The 21,546-nt window shown below is 35.0% G+C and overlaps 1 protein-coding gene across 2 annotated transcripts in view; it reads right to left on the bottom strand.

Moving 5' to 3' along the window:
* LOC149802713 (regulatory-associated protein of mTOR-like) overlaps positions 1–21,546 on the bottom strand; it is a 119,231-nt gene that overhangs the window by 78,028 nt on the left and 19,657 nt on the right. For both annotated transcript variants that reach the window (XM_089952122.1, XM_089952123.1), the window contains exons 8-14: positions 21,297–21,397; positions 14,371–14,515; positions 10,304–10,484; positions 6,838–6,921; positions 4,829–4,939; positions 2,883–2,957; positions 2,159–2,224 (exon numbers count right to left, since the gene is read on the bottom strand). In XM_089952122.1, the coding sequence (XP_089808248.1) occupies positions 2,159–2,224; positions 2,883–2,957; positions 4,829–4,939; positions 6,838–6,921; positions 10,304–10,484; positions 14,371–14,515; positions 21,297–21,397 (763 nt within the window). The remainder of the gene's footprint in view (positions 1–2,158; positions 2,225–2,882; positions 2,958–4,828; positions 4,940–6,837; positions 6,922–10,303; positions 10,485–14,370; positions 14,516–21,296; positions 21,398–21,546) is intronic.

The raw sequence follows: 21,546 nt of genomic DNA, 5'->3' as shown, positions 1-21,546 counted from the left end.
AATGACTAGGCCACCAGAACAGTCAACATATAAATATAAAAATACATAAACACTGACACGCTATACACATAAATACATAAACACAAATGCACAATCCTCTTTTCGAGCCTTTTCTCTCAAAAAGAGAAGTCAGTATTGACTGCAATGTTAATTTTATCACCCCAGGCAGTTTCATTCATTCAGATTAATAGCCAAACCTGGGTCCCCGAGTAGCAGAGTGGTCTAAAGTGCTCTCCATTATGGATCACTGCCATCTCACCTCTGTCTGCGTGGGTTCGAATCTCGGATTCAGCCAATGTGGGTATGTGAGAAAGCTTGCCAGTAGCTTCTCATGGGTCGGTGGTTCTTTCAGGGGTTTTCCTGGGTTCTTCCTCCACCATTAATACTGGCCGCCATGTATAGCCTATCGTGTGCTGAAAAATGGCGTTAAACCCTAAAACAACAACAACAATAGCCAAACCTAATATTCCACAACAACAAAAAACAGTTCATTAAATGAATACTATTTTATTTAAGTTCATAATCCCTTCCAGTTTATATGAAGCAAATATCATAACACCGCAAGGCATTATAAATGATGAGATGTCATGAAAGACATAACAACCCAACCATCCCAATGTATCTGAATGTTATTTCACAAAACTATTCTGAATGTTTCATAAAATAAAATCAGAACTTTTGGTCATGTTACAAGAAAAATCTTTTACATGTAGAAGTGTGAAATATAGAGACTTACTGGCAAAATAATTTTCATTCCTATGTTTTGGCATGTAAAAAATATATCCTAATATTTTCAAATGTGAAAATATAAGATTTCCCATCATGCTATGCAATGCTTATTCATGCCAACAAAAGCTGCAGCAACAAGAAAAAGTACATTGGGAGCTAGAACAAATAAACAGGAACTGCCTTATATTTCAGACATGGAAAATAACCTTTGATAAAGAAATCTGACCAGACACTGTCAGCATCTCTTGGATGTTATGTCCCCTTACTTACTTGACAACAATGATAAACCCACTGTGATGCATTGCTGAATTTGACAAATTGTTTTCAGACAGGGTCATCAAGTTTACAAAATGACAAAATGTAATTTACTGAGAAAGATCAGGTCAACACAATCTTACTGCTCTCTTAAGTCCCATATATTCATATGCTCAACCTATGAAAGTGAGGTGAATTTACAAAAACTGGGGGTGGGATGTGAACATGTTGTGCCGTAGAGTTTCATCTTCTGAAGATCAATTCAGAACAAGTTTTGTAAATAATAAAAAAGAAAATTTCTTTTCCTACATTAATACTGCATATATACATAGCTGCCAACCTTCCAGGCTCACAATTAGTGAAAATAGGGATAAAAAGTCGTGAATTTGGACAACAATTTGTGAAAAATACCAAATCAGTGTTGGTGACGCATGCGCGGAGCAAAATTCCGGTTAGGCCCCAGTTTCTCTCAAAAGCATTTGTAAAACTACTCTTATACATACAGATTAAAATAGGCTAAAATGCTTGCTACCGGGCCAACTGTACTAATCAGCTGCAGATCTACTAATATCGCGACCAGCAGTACCGGACCGTTTCGGCAACTGCGAATATCACGACTAGCGCTTAACGGGAAATCGGTTATTTTATTAAAGATTTAAAATAATTGAGGATTGGAGAATTCGTGAATTTTTGGCTTGCGGCATGAATCCGTGAATTGCTGAAAAAGTCATGAAATTCACACCAAATTCGTGAGGGTTGGCAGCTATGTATATATGGTTCCAAAATTGATATATTTTAACTCATGGCTTTACCACACATCAAAATATCACATTTTTGGTGTCACACAATGAAATATATCCCGTATTAATGTAAGAAAAGAAAATGTCCTCTATACATTTGTGCCTACTTCAAATGAATTTTATGAAAATCTGTCAAGTAATTTCAGTCTTTGTTGCAACAAATGATTTCATAACTTTCATTAGAAACATGACTTAATTAGATCTTACACATCTCAAACATGAGAGCCAAATTCTGAGTAGCAATCAACATGCTTCTATAAGTGAAGATTAATTAAAACTTAACCTGGTCTGATGACAGCATTACCAACAAAGCTAACAAAATGACTCCTATATATATGATAGTCTAGGTCCACAAACCCACATCTAGTAGTTACCTGCCCTTGTCTGTATTCATTTACAATCATTGCCAAGACAAATACTGCCATTGTCCTCTGTTTAGCCTGAAATATGAAAGAGAATGAAAATGTTACAGCACCTGATGATATACTAGACTGCTGCTAAGTTATACTTGTGACTTGAATCTTGAAAAGTACTATCATGTGATAAAGGGAATTATTGACCATTTTTACTACAATTTTCTACTGAACAATATAATGCCAGAATTGTACTAATGTGCTACTCAATAGATACATACTCATAATCAATTTTCTGCAGTTGAGAGAAAATTATTGTTACTAACCATGAAGTGAAATGATGTCACAATTGTGAATAAACTATGTTTAAATATGTATATATATAATTATAATATTCTTATGTGTGTATATTTGTCTCCCACAGGCAAGAAAAGATAACATGCCAAAACAGTATATGAACCAATAATCTTTTGGACATTTGTTCCAAACATGGATGGCACATGCACATGCAGACACACACATACACAAACACATGTAATAGAGAGAGAGAAAGATCAGTCTTTCAAATTACACTTACTGGCAGGGCCCCGGGTGTCCAAGTGGTCTAAGGTGCACACCTTTATAGGATGCTGATGTCTCACAATTGTCCACCTGGGTTGGAGTCTCAGGCTTGGCCAAAGTGGATACATGTGCTGAAAAGTGGTATTAAAACAACAACAAAAAAGTACAAAACAAAAACACTTACTGGCATGTAAGGATCTGCAAGGACTGCCAGGAAATACTTGTGACCATTATCCTTCACCAGATCTGCTTGACATGACTGAAAATAACACGTAAACAATTATTTATGCTGAAGATAAAAAAAGTTTGAGCTTGCATCATATTATACGATCACTGTTAACCATCTACACCACAGGAGACACAGGCCAAAAAGTAAAAATGACTGCCTCTTTCAAGATATTAGACACAAACTGCTTGTTAAAACTGTAAGCAGGTATCAATTCAAGTGACATATAAAAAAACTGTAAAGTAGAACAAAATCTCACATATTACATGTACTCACACCCACAACTGGCCCCACCCCCTTAACTTCCTAAACTGTGACCATAGGGGTTGTAATCCATAATCTGTTACACATGTGCCTTATTGTTACAAATGCACAGATGAAGTCTGCCATAATTATATAAAAAAAATCACTATAAATGCAATCTGTGTACATCTTATTTCTGACCCATTCCTAGGGACCACAGTGGAGGGGACCCAAAATAATATCCATCTCACATGGGAAACCCATGTATCAAGTTTAGGTTGAGTCTACTCAGTGGTTCATGTGGAAACTGAATTATGGACAGACACATTAAAAGTATTACATCACCCTGCAAGAGAATGGATATAATTAGTCATAAATTTTGCATTGTATACAAAAAGAAGAAACAAAAAAAACTTCAAATTCATGGGCATTAAATTTAACAGTTTAGGTTGAAAATATATATTCACTGGTATTTAATTCTGTTGATTTCTCATTTGAGGGGAAAAAAAGAAACAAAATAGAAAACATGCAAAATATTCAGCAATGATGTGTATATTTCTGAACAAAGATAATATCAACATTCAATGCAGTCATTAGGAGGATTAAGTAAATTGTTCATTGCTAATACTCAACCTGAATTCTAATAGCTGAGCAAACAAGATGCAAACAACCTTCTGCATGCATTTTCTAGCTTAATTCAACTACCTGAATTAAAACAGCATTACTTTTGTTCATTATTCTTAGACTGCCATCAAAACATAAACTCTCAAGAATTAGGGATTAAGAGCTAAAACAGATGACACCAGCAAACCAAGCCTTTTTTGTAACAAGTTTTTATCTTTCCATATAAAAACAGTTCTGTCAAAATTGAGTTCACTCTCTCAACTATCAAAATGCTGCTAAGACAGTGGTGAAAAGGCAGTATGGAGAAGTTGCTGTTTTGCTGATAGGAAAATGGCATCATACTACTATTTGTACCAGATGGATGCAACCACTGGATTTACATGTCAAAGTATCAGTTACTACTCAATTAAATAACAGGAAGACAAGGGAGATAAGCTCTAAGATAAGGTCTCAGTTGACTTGAAGATATATACCCTTCAGAAAATTTATGCAAAGTGGATTTCTCCGCACAGGACTAAGTGTAACCTTGGATGGATGAGATGAAATTGGGATTTGAGAAAGCAGGACTGATTTGCTGATTAATTATTCAACAGCTAGATATATGAATTAATGTGTTTAGTAATTAAAACGTACTCCTGTGTTCTATTTTTTCAACAGAACAGTGAATAGTACTTGTGATCAATGGAAACATTTAAGATCATTTACAAAATGAATAGTATTTGAATCAGCACTGCAAGTAAACAAATAAGCACATAAACTAGTAATGCTAATAATGCCTGATTGGTGAAGGGGAAACATTCAACAGAAACTTGGTACAAATTTCATTATGTTATTACATTTGTGGTCTAGCTTATCCACAAAAACAACCAAATTTGGTAGCCACTAATTTAAAGTGATTCACAGAATTCATGTTATCAAAACATTATCATCTGTTAAAATAATGCATAACCATTAAAGTTAAATTTAATTTTAACACGTTAGTCCCCCTACTTAGTCTATGTACATTTTAAGTGTGAGTCATGAAAATAGACACTTACACTGTCCACAGAGAGAATCTTGGCCCAGATAAAGACTAGAAGGGGGCGTAACTCTCGTGCTGAACTCTGCAGCAGCTTGAGAACATATGGGAAAATACCCACAGATAAAGCCTGAAAATAATAAGAGAACATTGCTGATGCAACAAAAATGTTAAAACAGCAGTTAGTTTTAATGAAAAATATTTCAGAACATATGACAGAAATCTAATTAGTTGCAGAACTGTGGCTGCATTTTTTTGTCCCTGGCAAATGATAGTTCTTACATTTATCTACGATCGTTGTGATTCATAATCTCTTCCAACTGGAATAAGTCTGACTACTAATGCAGATTCATTAATCATACAGAATACTATTACAATCCCAATTATAAAATGTCTATAATACATTGGCTGGCTACTGCTCATAACAAAACATATTGTGTCAAGCAACAGCATCAAGTACAATTTATGCAGAACATAATGCCTCCCCTGTATCTGTGTTGGAAAAATATCAATCCTTCATCAGACTTGCAAAAGATTTAAGAAGAAACTTTAACAAAGTTGATCACAGTGATGCCATCACCATGAGCAAGTGATACCCATGTCTCATCATGCTAATAAAGTTGAACATTTCTTTTAACTTTTCTGACAAATGTTTTTGTGAACAATCAGAAAAAGTGAGAAAAGGAGATAATGCTTTGGTGTGAAAATATATGTTGTTTGGCTGAATGCTTGTTTAATTGGTTGCTGACGGCACATTGAGCACCTGATTTGGCTAGAATGCTGAGTAAATGTGAGCCAAGTGCCCTTCCCCAAGGGCATAAAAAGGAATCAAACCCTGATTGGCCTTGGTGGGTATCAAACTGGCAACTCTTGAATTAAAAATCAAATGCTCTAAAAAGTTTGTTACCACAGTTTCTTTGAAGACTGAACACTCTGCCATGAGCTTAATTTAACCACTTCATAAGCTGCTTGTCCGCCTATTGACAATAATAATACTGATTATCAAAGTTGTCTGCATTTTTGTTGAATATGCAGTGAATTAGTCAGATAACAGTATAATGAATGTTTATTACAACCTATAATGTTACATGCAATATCGCAATTAAATGTTAATGTTATCAGCTGCAACTTTACATAAATAAAATCTCAATTCTATTGTTATCAACTGTAACTTTACATGCAATAACAACAACTAAATGTTAGTTTTAACTTTACATAAGATATTATCTCAACTAAATGTTATCAGATGTAAATAATACAAGTGAAGTCATCAAAAGGCCTTTGCTTTGTTAACAGTTTAAGAAACAGACAAGCAAGTCCATCATCACATCTTCCAAGTTTTAAATTCTATTAAACTCCAACTATCCATTGTCACTATTGTCAAAGTGATTAGACTGTGTCACATATTCCTACACTGACAAACAATTGCAATCTCTAAGAAAATCATTAATATTATGTTTTTTCTGATGCTTACTTGAGATTTTCCATGAAGTAAAGATATTTAGTTGGTTTTTAAAGCCAATTTTTAACATATTATTGACAATATTATACCAAGAAAATGGAACTAAATGCCTTCCCAAGGGCAACACCAATGCTGAAAGCCCATGTTTACCAAGGCAGGTACTGAACTGAGGACCTTTGGATTATGAGAACAACACTCTACCACAGCTCCAAGAGAAAGGAATAGAAAAATGTTACTTTCAACAGAAATCAGCACTAAAACCTAAACCCAAATTACAATGTTTACTGAGCTAAGCCTCTGGGCTTTTTACTTAGTATGGCAAAGAAACTATATGTTCTTCAGCCAGTTCTGGCAATGTCACATGCACTACAAATTCATGTTATTTCATACAAATGCAACAATTTCTGGGAAATATAACCTATACTGATTTTTTAATATTCTGTGTACAAGTTAGTGCCTAAAATAAACAAGATAGATTTGGTTCATCTGAACATGTAACTAATGACCAATATTTGAAAACACTACACAACACTCACCAATATTTGAAAACACTACACAACACTCACCAAACTAACTGCCCAAGGACCCAGGTCTAAAAATCTGCCAAGAAGATCAAGGGCTCGCAATCTGTGGACCTGACTTAGTAAAACCTGGAGAAAGAGAAGGATGCAAAATGACCATTTGAAATCTGATGGTGTTTCCCCAGCATTTTTTTTTGTATCCCGAATATTCAGATAAATTACATCAAGTAGTAAGTTATATGCTTTTCCAAAGCGTAGGAATCCCAAGCATAGAATATCATTCAGTCTTTAACATTGAGATACCCATTTTTCAACCAATGTGTTTATTGAACACCAAGTATCTTACAATTCCAACTAGAGACAATATAGACCCTGATATGATATCACATAATGTGCTGACAGATCAGGGTCTATGCTGTTTATTTTAATGATTAGACCTTACAAACTGCATTGACCCAGTTCTACCAGTGCATTATACAATTGCAGATCTGGATCTGTTCAGTCTGCAGCTGGATATCTGTGCTGTATGCAGCAGGACTTGATTTACAAGCAAGTATATACAGTACTTGTCTAAACAAGGAATAACATACAGTGTGCCCAAATGAATATCCTGCTGCCCTCTGATAATGCAGTTTTGGTCAAGGATCCATTTTATTTCAGTAAATCTAATATTATTTCTACTTAATTTCATTTAAATTTAACCCATTGCTAATGAAAGCCAAGTAACAAGTTCATAGAGCTTTATCCAATTAAATGTTATACAGGCAATCCCACTTAAAGCATCATATTTATGGTAAAGCGTCGATGAATGATGCTTATCAGACCTAGGCTAAATACAGAGTGTCACTCCAGTAACTGGCAAGTAAGTTTCACTGAGACTTCTGATGCCTTTCATACTGATACTCTATTCCTGTGATGTATTTGCTATTAAAGGTCCACAAGTTTTCATTCTTAGTTGTGTTCTTGATTGTTTCTAAATATCTTGTGCAATTTTGGAATCTGGGATACAGCAGACCTTGAAAATTCTGAACCAAAAGAATATCGTAGATGAAAGAGTTATTGTAATGTTAGCCCATATTTATTCTTAGATTAAAAAAAAGAGTAAGGGGCCATCCATTTAGTATGTACGCAAAAATATGGCAAAGCTTGACCCATCCCCCCTTCCTGTACATGTGTACTTCTTTATACACAAAACCAACCTGCGTGCATATGCTTGACGCACACACACCCAAATTATATAGAATGGCCTATATTTAATCCACGCAGAAACGATCAAGGATTAATAATATTAATGTGTTTAACAAAACAGGTAGTCCACTGATGTTGAATGTATGGCTGCATCAAAGAAATAAGCTGCATAACTTTAAAAATTTGTCTAGTGTGTGCTAAAATTCAAATGCCAACTGAACCAGTCGAACAGGTTACATATTATGCAAATTAATATCGAGGTTTTACCCACCCCACCCACCCGTTTCCTATGCATATGTACTTTATCAGTAGACACACACCCACATGCAAGCGTATGCATTTTGGTTAACCCTCCCTCCATCTCCATGCATACGTACTAAATGGACGGCTGCTAACCTCCTGCTTTCTCACTTTTTCATACCAAACATGGATGGATATTTAATTTTGATATGGCATGTATGCTATTACTCATTTTTCTCGAACCACAATGCATTTTGCACATGCAGATTTATGCAGAATTTTTCATCCTATTATAATGCTTTACCACTGTTTTCACTTGCAAAAAAGCAAAACCTGTATTGAGAGACCACCTTTTATGTCACCAAAAAGTAATCTCTCAAAATAGGTTGTCTATCATAATAGGTTTGTGCAGGAGGTCCAGATTCCAAGCTCAAATTCTACTGATTTTAATAAGAAAATGTAATCAAAATAACTGTATATTCAATTTATTTCTTTGTATTTCCTGTTTAATTACATGCATTCATTACAAATTAGTTTTTTTTCATAAGCAACAATGAAATAACACCAATTATAAAACATTTACAAATAGTTTTGTGAAGATATCACCATATCCATGTTTAGATAGGATATATATATATATACATATATGCACTCAAAAAGAACAAGAAATCTTCAGCTACATTTTTGCACATAAAAATAACGAATTTTATGTGCAAGTGTGTAAGAGCTGTTCCATTTAAACACAGATGGTACCCAGGGAAGGCAGTTTTTAAAAAACAGATGTCAGGCTACTTTGATTTCACAGAGTTCTTATTAAAGTGATAATACAATTCTAAATTGCATCTATGGGTGAGTACCCCACTTTAAAAGTGCCTTCCCTGGGTCTCATGTATGTTTTAATGGAACAGCCCTAAAGTTAACTATATCAAATAAAATCTATGTGCAGTTTCATGCCAATCATTAATATACTAAATATACTTTGGTTGTAATGAGGGCTAATTAGTTTGTAGGGCCGCAGGTATGGTTTTAAACACTAATATTACCAATATGGCTTCTATAAGATTGGCCACATTATTCTGAATCTTTTGGCCCAAGCACTGATAAAAGAAAATGCCTCAAATAAGTAATGCATTTGCCATGTGCAAGAAGAGGTGAATTTCCACCAACACTGTGCTTTTTCTTCTAACAGTGAACATCTCCATTGCTGGAACAGGATATAGTGGGTTGTTTCTAAATATATGAATGCACATGCCCTGATAAAATCTATCCGACCTTGAGGTACATAAGTACACTGTGTAAAAAGTTTGTCCTGGGAAACCTGAAAGTCATTTATGCGATTCATATCTGTTGTAGCCACTGAACTTCTTTCTCCACAGTGCGAACAACTGATGAATGATAAAAACACAAGCATTATAGAAATGCTGCCAGGATTATCTAAAGGTGGAGCTCCCCTCTTTTCCCAACAAAATAAACAGCGAATAGAAAAAAATGAGGGGAGGGGGAAACAACAATAGTTCAATATACTCAACTGTGTTAGAGCTCTACTGAAATCAGAATCTTGTAAAGATTTCACGTCTAGTATAAGCAATAATCTGCTCACTGTTTACAAGCACTTAAAGGTTAACAGTTAAATAAAAATTGTATACTACGCCGAGTACATATTGTATACTACGCTGAGTACATTTTGCATAATATGTCAATACCACTTTGCAAGTTTCTAATCCCTTTTAAAATGTAATTCAACAGCCGACTGATATTAAAGTTCAGCGTTCAAATAAGGGGAGGTAATGGTAAGAGTTTCTTCCCATTACCTATATGGCATAAGAGAAAAGTCCTCTTTTCTTTTTCAGGATGCCTGGCATCATCAGTTAGCAGAGGCTTTTCTTCTCCTTACATTAATGTCATTAAGAATTTTACTCACAAAAAGCCTGCACCTAATGAGCACATACAATTCCAAAGTTTGTGAATGGCTAACATCACAAAAATGCACATCTCAAATAAGCTGAAACTGACCTGATCATATAAAAATAATTCATGCATTCTGTTCTTGCTTAAAATTGAGATCATGCTCTACAAATTTTACCTGTAATACTATAGGTAACTGCTCTGGGGGATTTCGGTCTTCAGATCCATGCTGAAGCCATACATCAAATGCCGTCAACTGTTCAGTGAAGAATGGACTGTGTTTAAATCCCACATTCTCATCTTCCAGAAGTATGGGCAACTGTTTCAGACAGAGGTCCAGAGCAAGGTCCCAGGCTTGCCTGTAAATTAAACAGATGAACAAAGAAAATTTTCAATCAAATTCTGCCCAAGTAAATCTAAATACAATCTATATTTATCTAACATGTGCTTAAATATGACATTTTAAATAAAAATAACTTACTTCAAGCTGTATGATGTTAATTTATTTATTCAAAATTCTGCTTTATCCAGTGTTTTCAATTGGAATTTTTTCTACTTTTGTTGAAATATAATTTAACCAGCCTCCTCAAGTTTGGGCAGATGTTTCATGCATAGATCCAGAACTAAATCCCCACACTTGTCTTACAGACAGAAAGAATATTTCAACCTGAAAAATCCCAAGTCTTAAATGATTTTCAATTTATAAAAGAAAGATCTACCAATATTCTTTGTGTGTATGTCTTTTGGATTTTTAACATAGCTTTAACAACTTTTCAGTCACATCGCTACAATGTCTGCAATGTGCAGTTTACAGACCTGTTTACCCATACATTTTGTCACTATTTTAAGCAACGTCTGTCTGTATTTTAAGAAGGCAGTCAGTATTTTCATTCAGCATTTCTAACATCTTAACACAGCAAACATCACCTGTGAAACAGCACACAAATAGCAGACACTATCAATACACTATAATTACCATTATGTAGTATTGCACAACATACTGACTATACAATATTCTGTAAATAAGTCTTAGCTTGTAAAGATGCTGGTATTCAGGCAACTGTGTTTCAAGGAAAAATCTGCAGAAACTGACCACCACTGACTTAAAGATATTGTTTATATTATAGTGATAAAAACCATAAAAGAATACCTCCACACACCCAAATTCATTTGGTTATTTACCTATGTTACTTTCTCTAGAAAATCTGTTTTCTCAGCTTCACACATATCCATAACATTTTAAATAAAGCCAGTTCTCTACATTATACATGGTTAAGGAAGACTTAATACAAAACATTATGACATTGTTATCCACTCAGAAAATAACTTCATTTAGATAGGTGAAGGCTATCTTATTATTTCATAAATCTAGTATCAGCCAGTATCAGCTTTGTCAACATTTACTAGAACCAGAAATGAGCTTTAAATATTACTTTGCACAACGTTTGTCAACAATATCGAACTGATCCACTTGGAATTGATGTCTTAATGAAGGCTTAGTCTATGGAATTTTAATGGCGATATAATAGGTACTCTTTGTCCTATCCAGCTGGTCATCTGTCCACTCTTTGGTAAAAGAGAGATTGTTTCTAAATAGCAGTTTTGGAATCTGGGAACATATTTTTCATTGCTTCCATTAACTTGTCAGCTGTGCTCAATGACAAATTCATATTTACAATCAACCTCAGCACATGTTATTTACTTTTTAAGTATGTGTTGATCTCTGACTTTCTTTCCCTTCATCATCGACAAAATATTTATATTTCCCTTTACTAATGTGATTCCAATTTTGCACAATTTTCCAATTCCATGTGCCATGAAAAGGATAAGTCTAAGTTGCAAACAGTGCAGAGCACAAAATGTTCTCCTTTAGACAATGGTTTAAGGCATGGACACAGAGTATTAGAAACTGGTAACAAAATGCTGCTTTCTATGCTTAGACTTTCCATTTTCATCATCAGTTTCGTGCTGAATCTTTCTTGTCAGCGGCATTTTCTTTGTTTAAACAACCGGATGTTGAGAATGTTAAAATCAGTGATGTGGCACAGACTGTGGATGTGGACCAAAGAGACAATACAACGAAACAAAATAAAAACAGCTTAAAAATTAATTTTAAAAAGTAAATAAATGCAACCTCAAATCGTATTTTCAGATCAATGACCGTATCTAAATCCTTTCTTCCTGACCTAATGGTATTTTGAATGATAAAAATCCCTTCCTGACCTAATGGTAATTTTAATGATCAAAATCTCTTCTTCTTGACCATATGATTTTTGAATGACATGGTTGTTGTATAAATAAACTAAGATAAATTCATCGGGTTCAAAAGTTAATCCCAGTCAGTGATATTGCTGGAGTAAAAAGATAGCAAACCAAATACTCAGTCCAATAAGGAAGTCACTGTCACATACTTCCTACCTTGTGACACATAAATAATACTTATGTGTGCACAATGTTGAGTCCACATTATTTATTTTACAAGTTCACACAATGTCTCATCCTTTTAATCTGTTATGTATACATAAAATCAACAAAACAATATCGATTTATGACTGCTATGGTGGCCTAGTGGTTAGAGTGTCTGCCTTGCATGCGGGTTTGAACTCCAACCGAGTCATATCTCAACTTATAAAAACAGTACTAGCAGCTGCCTCCCTTGACACTCAGCATCAAGAGGTTAGTGTTAAGACTGCTCAGCCTGGTATCAGGATAATGTGACTGGGTGGGATATCATGCTACATGTCTGCAGCATGATGCCCCAGTGCTAGACATCTCTATAAACTGTCACAATGCAGACTTTGTTGTGATATGACTGAAAAATTGTTGTTAAAGCTATGTTAAAAATCCAAAACACATACACACATATCAATTAGTAAAGTTCATAAATAAATATTAAGATAATACAGGACTCTAGTCAATACTCATCATTAATCTTTTTATTTCTACCATGGTAATGATTTGTTTAACTGCACTGTTCAAAGTTTAAAAGTCAGACTTAATATGCTCATTTTTTCTGTCAACTTTACATGGTCAGAATTGTTCAGTATTTTATGATATTGCACACCTTTATATTGCATTCATGTGCATAAAGGAACTACTTTCTATTGTAAACAAACAATGGATGCAGACACCAGCATTTTTGATTTGTAAACAAATCATGTACACTCGCGCAGTAGACACTTTACGTTTTGGTTGATTAAATTTGTTTCTGAATAAGTAAAGCAGATTTTTCGTTGACTGCCACATACCAGCTTCTTTGGCACATTCCACCTTCAATTTTTGGATACAATGTTTCGGATTTAGGCTAGCTATACAGTAGACGCAAGAAAGGGTCCTTACAAATAATATACAAGTGACAAGGCATAACCTGTCTTCTTTAGCTGGTAATAAGAATGGTAAAAAATATACTTCATTTTACATCCTAAATTTCCTCAAAATGTACTTTTTAGTTCTGCAAATCCGAATTACATGAGTCATGTCATAGGTTCTCAATCTTGATTACACATTTCAAAATTGTATTGTAATTTCAAATATAAGCGCAATTACATCCTCCTTACTGTACTCAAAATCAAATAAGCATTAAATTCCATAGCGTCTTTTTGATAACTGCAATTGAAAGACTTCATATTTTTCCCCACATTATGATTTCAAACATTCAATGATAGAAACAAAAACACATTTGCAGATGTCAACACGCTTCTCCCTCGCTTCTTCAATACAATGTATTTTATGTGGAAATGTCACATATAAATCCAGTCCATAATCACGAAATTTCGTAGAATAGAAAAAAATAAGAAAATCTTTTCATTCCAGACCAAATGGAAAAGTAGTTGCAATGCACATTCATTCACCATATGACTCCAAATTTCAATTTTAACTAGACATGCCATTTTCTTTCGAAAGTTATGTCGAGCACAAGACAAAGTTCAAATTTAAATGGGCGGAGTTATGTGCGCAGTAATAATGTTGTTGTTTTGTAATGATGAATCTGCGCTTGTGTATTTAGTTTGGAATACGGCATACATTCAGTTACTTTGTTTCTTGTAGTGTATTTTCTTAATATAATTAAGTATTAGGGAGAATAAGAAAATGAGCATATAATAAAAAGGTTACTGCACTTGTATGGGAAAATATGAAGTCGTTTTTTCAGATGGATATACTTCACTCCTAAGGTCATGCAGTATTTACATCCAAAAAACTCGTTCATATTTTCCCGTACAAATGCAGTAACCTATAAATACTCACCACATAGGATGCTGGTAGGTACTTGGAAGTTTTGGACTAGAAACTGGTGTGCAGTTGTAGGATCTCATAATTCTTTCTGCCAGCAGAAAGTTACGAAATAAACTAGCAACCAGTAAATCCTGACGAAACAGTTTCTGAAATAAATCTGAAACAAAAAAGAAAGAAAAAGTTTGCAAATATGTTTATAAAGCAAAATAAAAAATGCAAATTACTTGTAAACAGTAAGTAGAAGGTAAGAAGAATTTTATGTAAATTTATTGCTTGGCCTCCAAAGAAAATCACTGTTTTTGTTTCCATTATACTTATATACCCTTAAAATTTTATCATAATGTAAAATGCAAGTAACATAAGCATGATTACTGTGAATCATAAAACGTTATGCTCACTAAAACTGTGATTAAAACTTACATATTATAGAATTATTAACATCTACCTGGACAGGTAGTACTGGGAATTGGTAACCAGGGATAACTATCTGAAGCTGCAATTTCATAAGCACCATGTTATACTAAAGCTATGCCTGGAAGCCCTCATTCAGATAGTAACCTGCTGGTCCCAATCCTGGATAAAGGAGGGTTGGGCATGCGGCCAGTTACCCTATTCAGCTTCAACAACTGATGTGTGCAAAAATACTACTTCTGGTGCAAGGAGTGAGGTAATCCATGATAATGGATATTGACAGATGACAACAAAAACTGAAAGTCTTCACAAAGACATTGCATTTTCTTAGACCAAATTCTATTATCGAAGTTGAATGCTGGAATGAAAGAACTTTATCTCAGACCAGAAGACTTGTTATTCATGAGATGCAAACTAGGCCTTCCGCTGCAAGAGGCACCATCATCTGGTCTGGCAGGAAAGATAACCAATATCATGTGGGGATAACCTTCATCATCAGTAAAATACAAAGCAAGACACTCCTGGAGTGGAAACCTGTAGGCAAAAGACAGCTGTGCACATGATACAATTCCAGATCTGCCGAACTGTCAATCATCATTGCCTATGCACCAGCCAAGGAGGCACAAAATGGATTCAAGGATGAATTTTATGATAATCTACAGGTAGCAGTGGAAGTATCATCTAAACATGATGTTCTGCTTGTTATAGGAGACTTAAATGCACATGTTGGAAATAGCAATGACAGAAAAAGAATTATGGAAAGGCATGGTACCTGCACAATGAACAACAATGGTGAAAGGCTGTGTGTCAAAATAATGACTTGGAAGGTGGAACCTTCTTTCAGCAACTAAGACACAAACTGACCTGGAAATCTGATGGCAAGACAGAAAGTCAGGCTGATCATATCTTTATCAACAGAAGTGGGGACCTTCCTTGCAAAATGTGAGAACCAAGAGACATACTGAAGTGGGAAAAGAGTACAGTCTTGCAGTAGCTGTGCGCAGTCTGAAGCTGAGGAGAGTCCAACTTGCGGAGAAAAGTTATAATCATTTTGATGTTCCAGAGCTGACTGACCCAGCTATCAAAAAGAAGTTCCAAATAACCCTCATGAGTAAGCACAGCATGCTGCAAGAGGAGGCTGAAATGACTACACATGCCTTCAATCAAGCAATGCAGGAAGCAAGAAATGCTGTCCTTGGCTATCAGAAAACACAGAAAGAAGAGTGGATATTACAGTCAACATGGACAGTGACTGAAGAAAGAAAACATATAAAGAAAAAAATGCTGGTTTCCAAGCCCCCCACACCCGTTGGGAAGAAAGGCTATCTAAAGAATATAGGGTAAAGGACAAGGAAGTGATAAACAGAACAAGAAACAATAAGAAACATTTCAACACTGAAGACTGATGAGAGACAGAAGATTTCAATCGAGAAGGAGCAAGGAACACTTACAGAGCATCTTAAACATATCTGAGCAAATGAACAATGCAGATATTCAAGAAACAGCAGATGATCTAGATATCAACCTAGATACACCACTGAAACTGAAGTTATAGAAACCATAAAGGCCCTGAAAACCTTCAAAACACCTTGTGTCAATGGAATCTGCTCATAGATCATGAAAGCTTAGTTACAAGAAACACCAAAAATTCCTTTCAGGCCTTTCCAGCAGATATGGTACACAAAAGACACCCCAGGAGAAAGGGAAACTGTCATTATTATGAGGGATCACTATTGTCCCCCACTAGCACGGTCTTCAGCAGAATCCTCCTCAAAAGAATTAGCTATGGACAATGTTATTCGCAAGGAACAAGCTGGATTCAGGCAAGGGAAAAGCTGCATTGCCCCTATCTTCTCCTTCAGACAGATTCTTGAACAGTTTGCTGAATGGAACAGCCTGATTTACATCAATTTCAAAGACTCTGAAAATGCTTTAGACAGCCCTCACTCCTTGCACCAGAAGTAGTATTTTTGCACACATCAGTTGTTGAAGCTGAATAGGGTAACTGGCCGCATGCCCAACCCTCCTTTATCCAGGATTGCGACCAGCAGGTTACTATCTGAATGAGGGCTTCCAGGCATAGCTTTAGTATAACATGGTGCTTATGAAATCTCTCTGAAAAATCATCCGCTCATAGAATCCCCCAGACGATGGAGAATGTCGTCAAATTAAGAGTAATTACAATGACTGCGAGTTCATGGTTATTTGCAACAACCTCACAGTTTCAGCATCACCACAGGGGTCAAGCAAGGCTGCATCTGGTCACCATTTCTTCTGACTGTTGCCATAGACTGGCTATTGAAAGAAACAATAGCAGACCCTAACCTATTGTTTATAACCAGCCTGCTCTCAAAAAGTCATGCAAGAAAAGACAGATTAACTGAGACAGCCCAATAGCTTGGACTGCAAAATTTCCAGGTCATTTCCAGGGTTTTTCGAGGATGAAATTATTTTTTTCAAGGTTTACATATGACCATTACTGAATGGAAACAATGATTATGTACAAAACCACAAAATGTATCACATGAAACAAGTTTGATTATATTCCTATAAATTGGCATGTAAAATCATTTCAATGTACAAAATAAAAATTCGAACTTTTTTTGCTGCATTATGTTGCTAGGTGGGAACAACATAATGAACATAAATTATGCTTTGTTGTCTTTCAAACCTTTAATTCTAAAGAAATACATAGCAATATATATATATATATATATATGCATCTCATAGAAAGTAAAATTTCCTATTACAGTATAAAAAAACAATAAACGCAAATAATTAGAATCTTGTCTTGTAACGAAAAGAGTTTAACTCTGAACTTATCTGTGCCAGTAAAATTCCAAACAAGATTTTTCAAACACCCTAATCTCCTTAAGACGATGTGGTTAAAAATCCCTCATTTAAAAACATTTTCAAAACGGTTGATTTAAATTTTGACAAAAGACCTTCAAAAGTATAAACTGTTGTATAAACAAGGACTGAAATTTCTGTAAAATCAACATGTCTTCTTGTAATTCATTAAACCAGTCCCAAACGTGTACTGATACAGGGGCTCAAATCGTTTTTTAATATATAATACAATGAACGACAATTTCTCATTTCAGCTCTAAGATTCAACAATTTGGACTACAAATTTGGCTTAAAACGAATAGCAGTCCATTTTCTAATCGAGTTTCCTCAGAATATTCACACCTTATTTTCCATATTTGGACATTTAGGTTGGGGTGTGGGATCACTGCAACTGCATATTGAATATTTGGAATTTGCTGCCACCGTGCGGTAGCGACATATGGTAGTCACTTACCAGTGTTATATCAACTCATACCTGCATGAAATCGATAGGAAAATGATTTATTTTCTCAGAAATGGCAAGTATTATAATTGTTATGTCTTTAATCTGCTGACAGACAAGACGTAGATGAAACCTGACCCAGTACTTGTCATTTGCATTACTTGTCACGTGACTTCACAAATCTCAAATGACAACATCGGAAATCCAATAGTCATGTGATGTCAACAACAAACTCCTTTATAATGTCATTGTACAGAAATTCAATTATATTAAATGAAAGTCAGACACTTTTTGTAAAAGCCAGCAATCTGGCTGGTCTGATTTATCAAGCAGAGAGCACATGTCAATGTGGTAGTCACATGATACAACAAACTCCAGAAGTTGTTCTCGGAATATATAAATATGGAGAATTTTGTGCTCTTTCGTTTTTCGTATTTTTACTGCAACCAGTATACGACTTTCATTTAATTTTTTTTTTATCTCTACAACATTTGAAAATGTGGGTTGTTAGATTTATGTACTCATGCGACTAGCAATGAAAGTCGCTAGTACCAGGTCACATTTCATCAACGACGTAGTTTTATCTTGTCTTTCAGCAGATTAAAAACATAACGATTTTAACACTCACAATTTCTGAGAAAATAAGTAATTTTCATATTGATTTAATGCATGTATCACTCGATCTAACAACGTTGAAAGTTTGCTAGGCCATCGGGTAAGTGGCTATGCTTTGCCACCACCATGTTGGCCTCTTGTGATGATAGACTGGTTTTTATTCCATAAATGTAAGGAAAGATACGGATATCGAGCTGACTTTGAAAATAAAAGTCTACTAAATGAATCTAATCCAATGGGCATTTGGATGGACTGGCATATATGTTTATTGCAAGCAACCAAATTATCCATACTGCACCCTCCGAATATTCTGGTTAGAACTCGGTAAATTTACCTCACGATCAGTTTAGTTATGACTCAATTATGTGATTGTTTCGGGCATCAAGTCAGAGCAGAAAATTCCTGGGTTTTCCCCTGTTTTTATCAATATTTGCGAAATTCAAGGACTTTTCACAGTTGGGAAAAAAGTTATCATTTCTCCCGACTTTTTCCCGATAGCATGGGAACCCTGGGACTGAATGTGAATATCAGTAAAAGCCCAACAGTTTTGACTGAAAGTGAATATCAGCAAGAAAAAGCTGACGAAATAGAATCAGCAAAACAAATAATAATCCACTCAACAGCAACAACAATCCCACAGACCAAGTGGATGAGTTCACCTACAGGGGAAACAAGAAGGCAACAGTTGGAGACATTGAGACAGAAGTTGAACTCAAAAATCAGCAAAACCAACCTGTCCTTCACCATGCAGAAGAAGAGGTGGAAATCAAAGCAAATGGAAACAAAAACAAAGCTAAGCATCTTCAACTGTAATGTAAGGAGTGTGCTTTTATATGGTTCAGAGTGATGGAAGCTTACAACAAGAATAGTTCACGAACTAGAAATCTTCCGAACAAGTGTCTGCAGAGGATCCTGCAAATTTTCTGGCCCAATAAGACTGAAACAGAGAGCTGTTTCTGAGGACAAAGGTAAAATCTGTTGTCCGAACAGTGAAAAGGAGAAGATGGAGATAGCTTGGGCATATGTATTGACCAGATGCACTAACAAGAATAACCGTATGCTGGACAACAGACAGAAAGCATTAAAAGGGTCAGTCTGTGGACACATGGCAAAGGGAAGTTGAGAAGGAGATGAAGCTGTGTGGTCTAATATGGGAAACTATCAACAGACAGACTGCAGACCAGCAGCTCTCTCGCCTTATGTGCCACCTGAAGTACAAAGAGGACTGAAGGATTAATGAATGATATTACATTAAGAATTTAATTCAAATGAAGGAACAGATGGATTTGTGGAGGTTACTACAGAAATACCAATCCATAGGCAATGTTTATTGGAAATCCTTTAGAATTCGCTTACCCTCCCATTTGTTTGTAACACCCCTACCAACCTGAAACAAAAAACAAAAAAAACATCAAGGATATTACAAATGCACACTGTATAATTTCTAACATCTTACACTGTCATCTTGTTCAAGTTTCAAACCAAATAGTAGTTTTTATCCATCACAGTTGCCATATTTGTGTGGTTGAGTATTTTTCAGACAATAGATGTTATGTAGTTTCCCATCTTCAATAAGCTCTGAATAATTCATAGCTTGGGAGTTACATCCTTTTAAATACATGCAAGAGTTAGACCTTATTATTCTGTTAGAAATATGAAAACTAGACACTGCAAATACTGGATGCAGACTACGCACTTTTTACTGAAAATGGTCCATTCTAGAAACCTGAACAGGACGGTGAGCAGCTTCTGTTTGTTTTGAAATGTAAATAAGATGACAATGTTATAGCATTATGTTAGAAATTATAAACTTATGCATGAAATGACAAGGTTTTGTGCATTTTTTTTATATCCTTGATGCTTTTTGTTTTTAAAATCTGTAGAGGGGTACAAACTGTGGATGGGGTAGCCAAATATTAGGGCATTCATTTTTCAGGACACAGCCAGCCTCTCTGGAATAAATAAAATGTTTGTTGAAAGTAAAAAAACATTCATCTAATTATACTGCATCTGAGTCTGCAGATAATTGGGTCATTCAACAATTAAGGTCCAATGAGAATAAACTGAGAATCAATTCCTCCGTTTCAAGAACCCTGAATTCTTTCAACAATTAGAAAGTATATTCTATTAAGTTGATAATCTTGGTAAAGAAGTACTTTCTCTCTGTGTCCATGTAAAAATCTCCCATTCAAAATTATATCCATCAAAATTTTTATCTCCAGGAATTTGGTCACTAATTCAGAGTAAGCAATCTTTCCAAAAATTTGTAATAATTCCACCCCAAAAAAGAAACAGTGGCTTCCCTGTTACTTTAAAGAAATGATCTGATTGATGTTTTGTTGTAATTTTATTTTACCATCCCAAATGGCAGTGCTTCCTGTTAAGTGTGGTTTAACAATACTTAATTATGGAATATTAGAACCACATCCCATCTTTGTGGCATGTACTACTTTTCACTGGATATGGTAAAACTACCGTTCAATAAATGTATATACTTGTGTAGCAAAATGTCATGTCACTAAAATACTAACACTGTCATCTAAAATTATGAAAGAAAAGGACAAATGCAAAAAAAGATCAGTCATTCCCAAGATGGTTGTTGTGGTGTAGTTTACTTTACCTCTTGGAAGAGTATTCCAGGCTATAGTATCAGTAATAGCTGTAAATATCCAGTTAAGCTCTCCCAGCATTGTTCTTCTGTCATTTAACTGACCAGGTATTCTGTAAAAAAAAAAATAACAATAACCATTTCATATAAAGAAATAAAGTTCATGACTAATTCAAGCATAATTGTGGCATGAATTTTGGAAACTTAATGTCATCTTGTATACTGCATGTACTATATTGCATCATAATTCTGTATTAAATAA

The sequence above is a fragment of the Sinohyriopsis cumingii genome, chromosome 3 (genome assembly GCF_028554795.1).
Source record: "Sinohyriopsis cumingii isolate HCF-2022 chromosome 3, ASM2855479v2, whole genome shotgun sequence".
In the NCBI taxonomy this organism is placed as follows: Eukaryota; Metazoa; Mollusca; class Bivalvia; order Unionida; family Unionidae; genus Sinohyriopsis; species Sinohyriopsis cumingii.
This window is presented reverse-complemented; position numbering and strand designations above follow the sequence as displayed.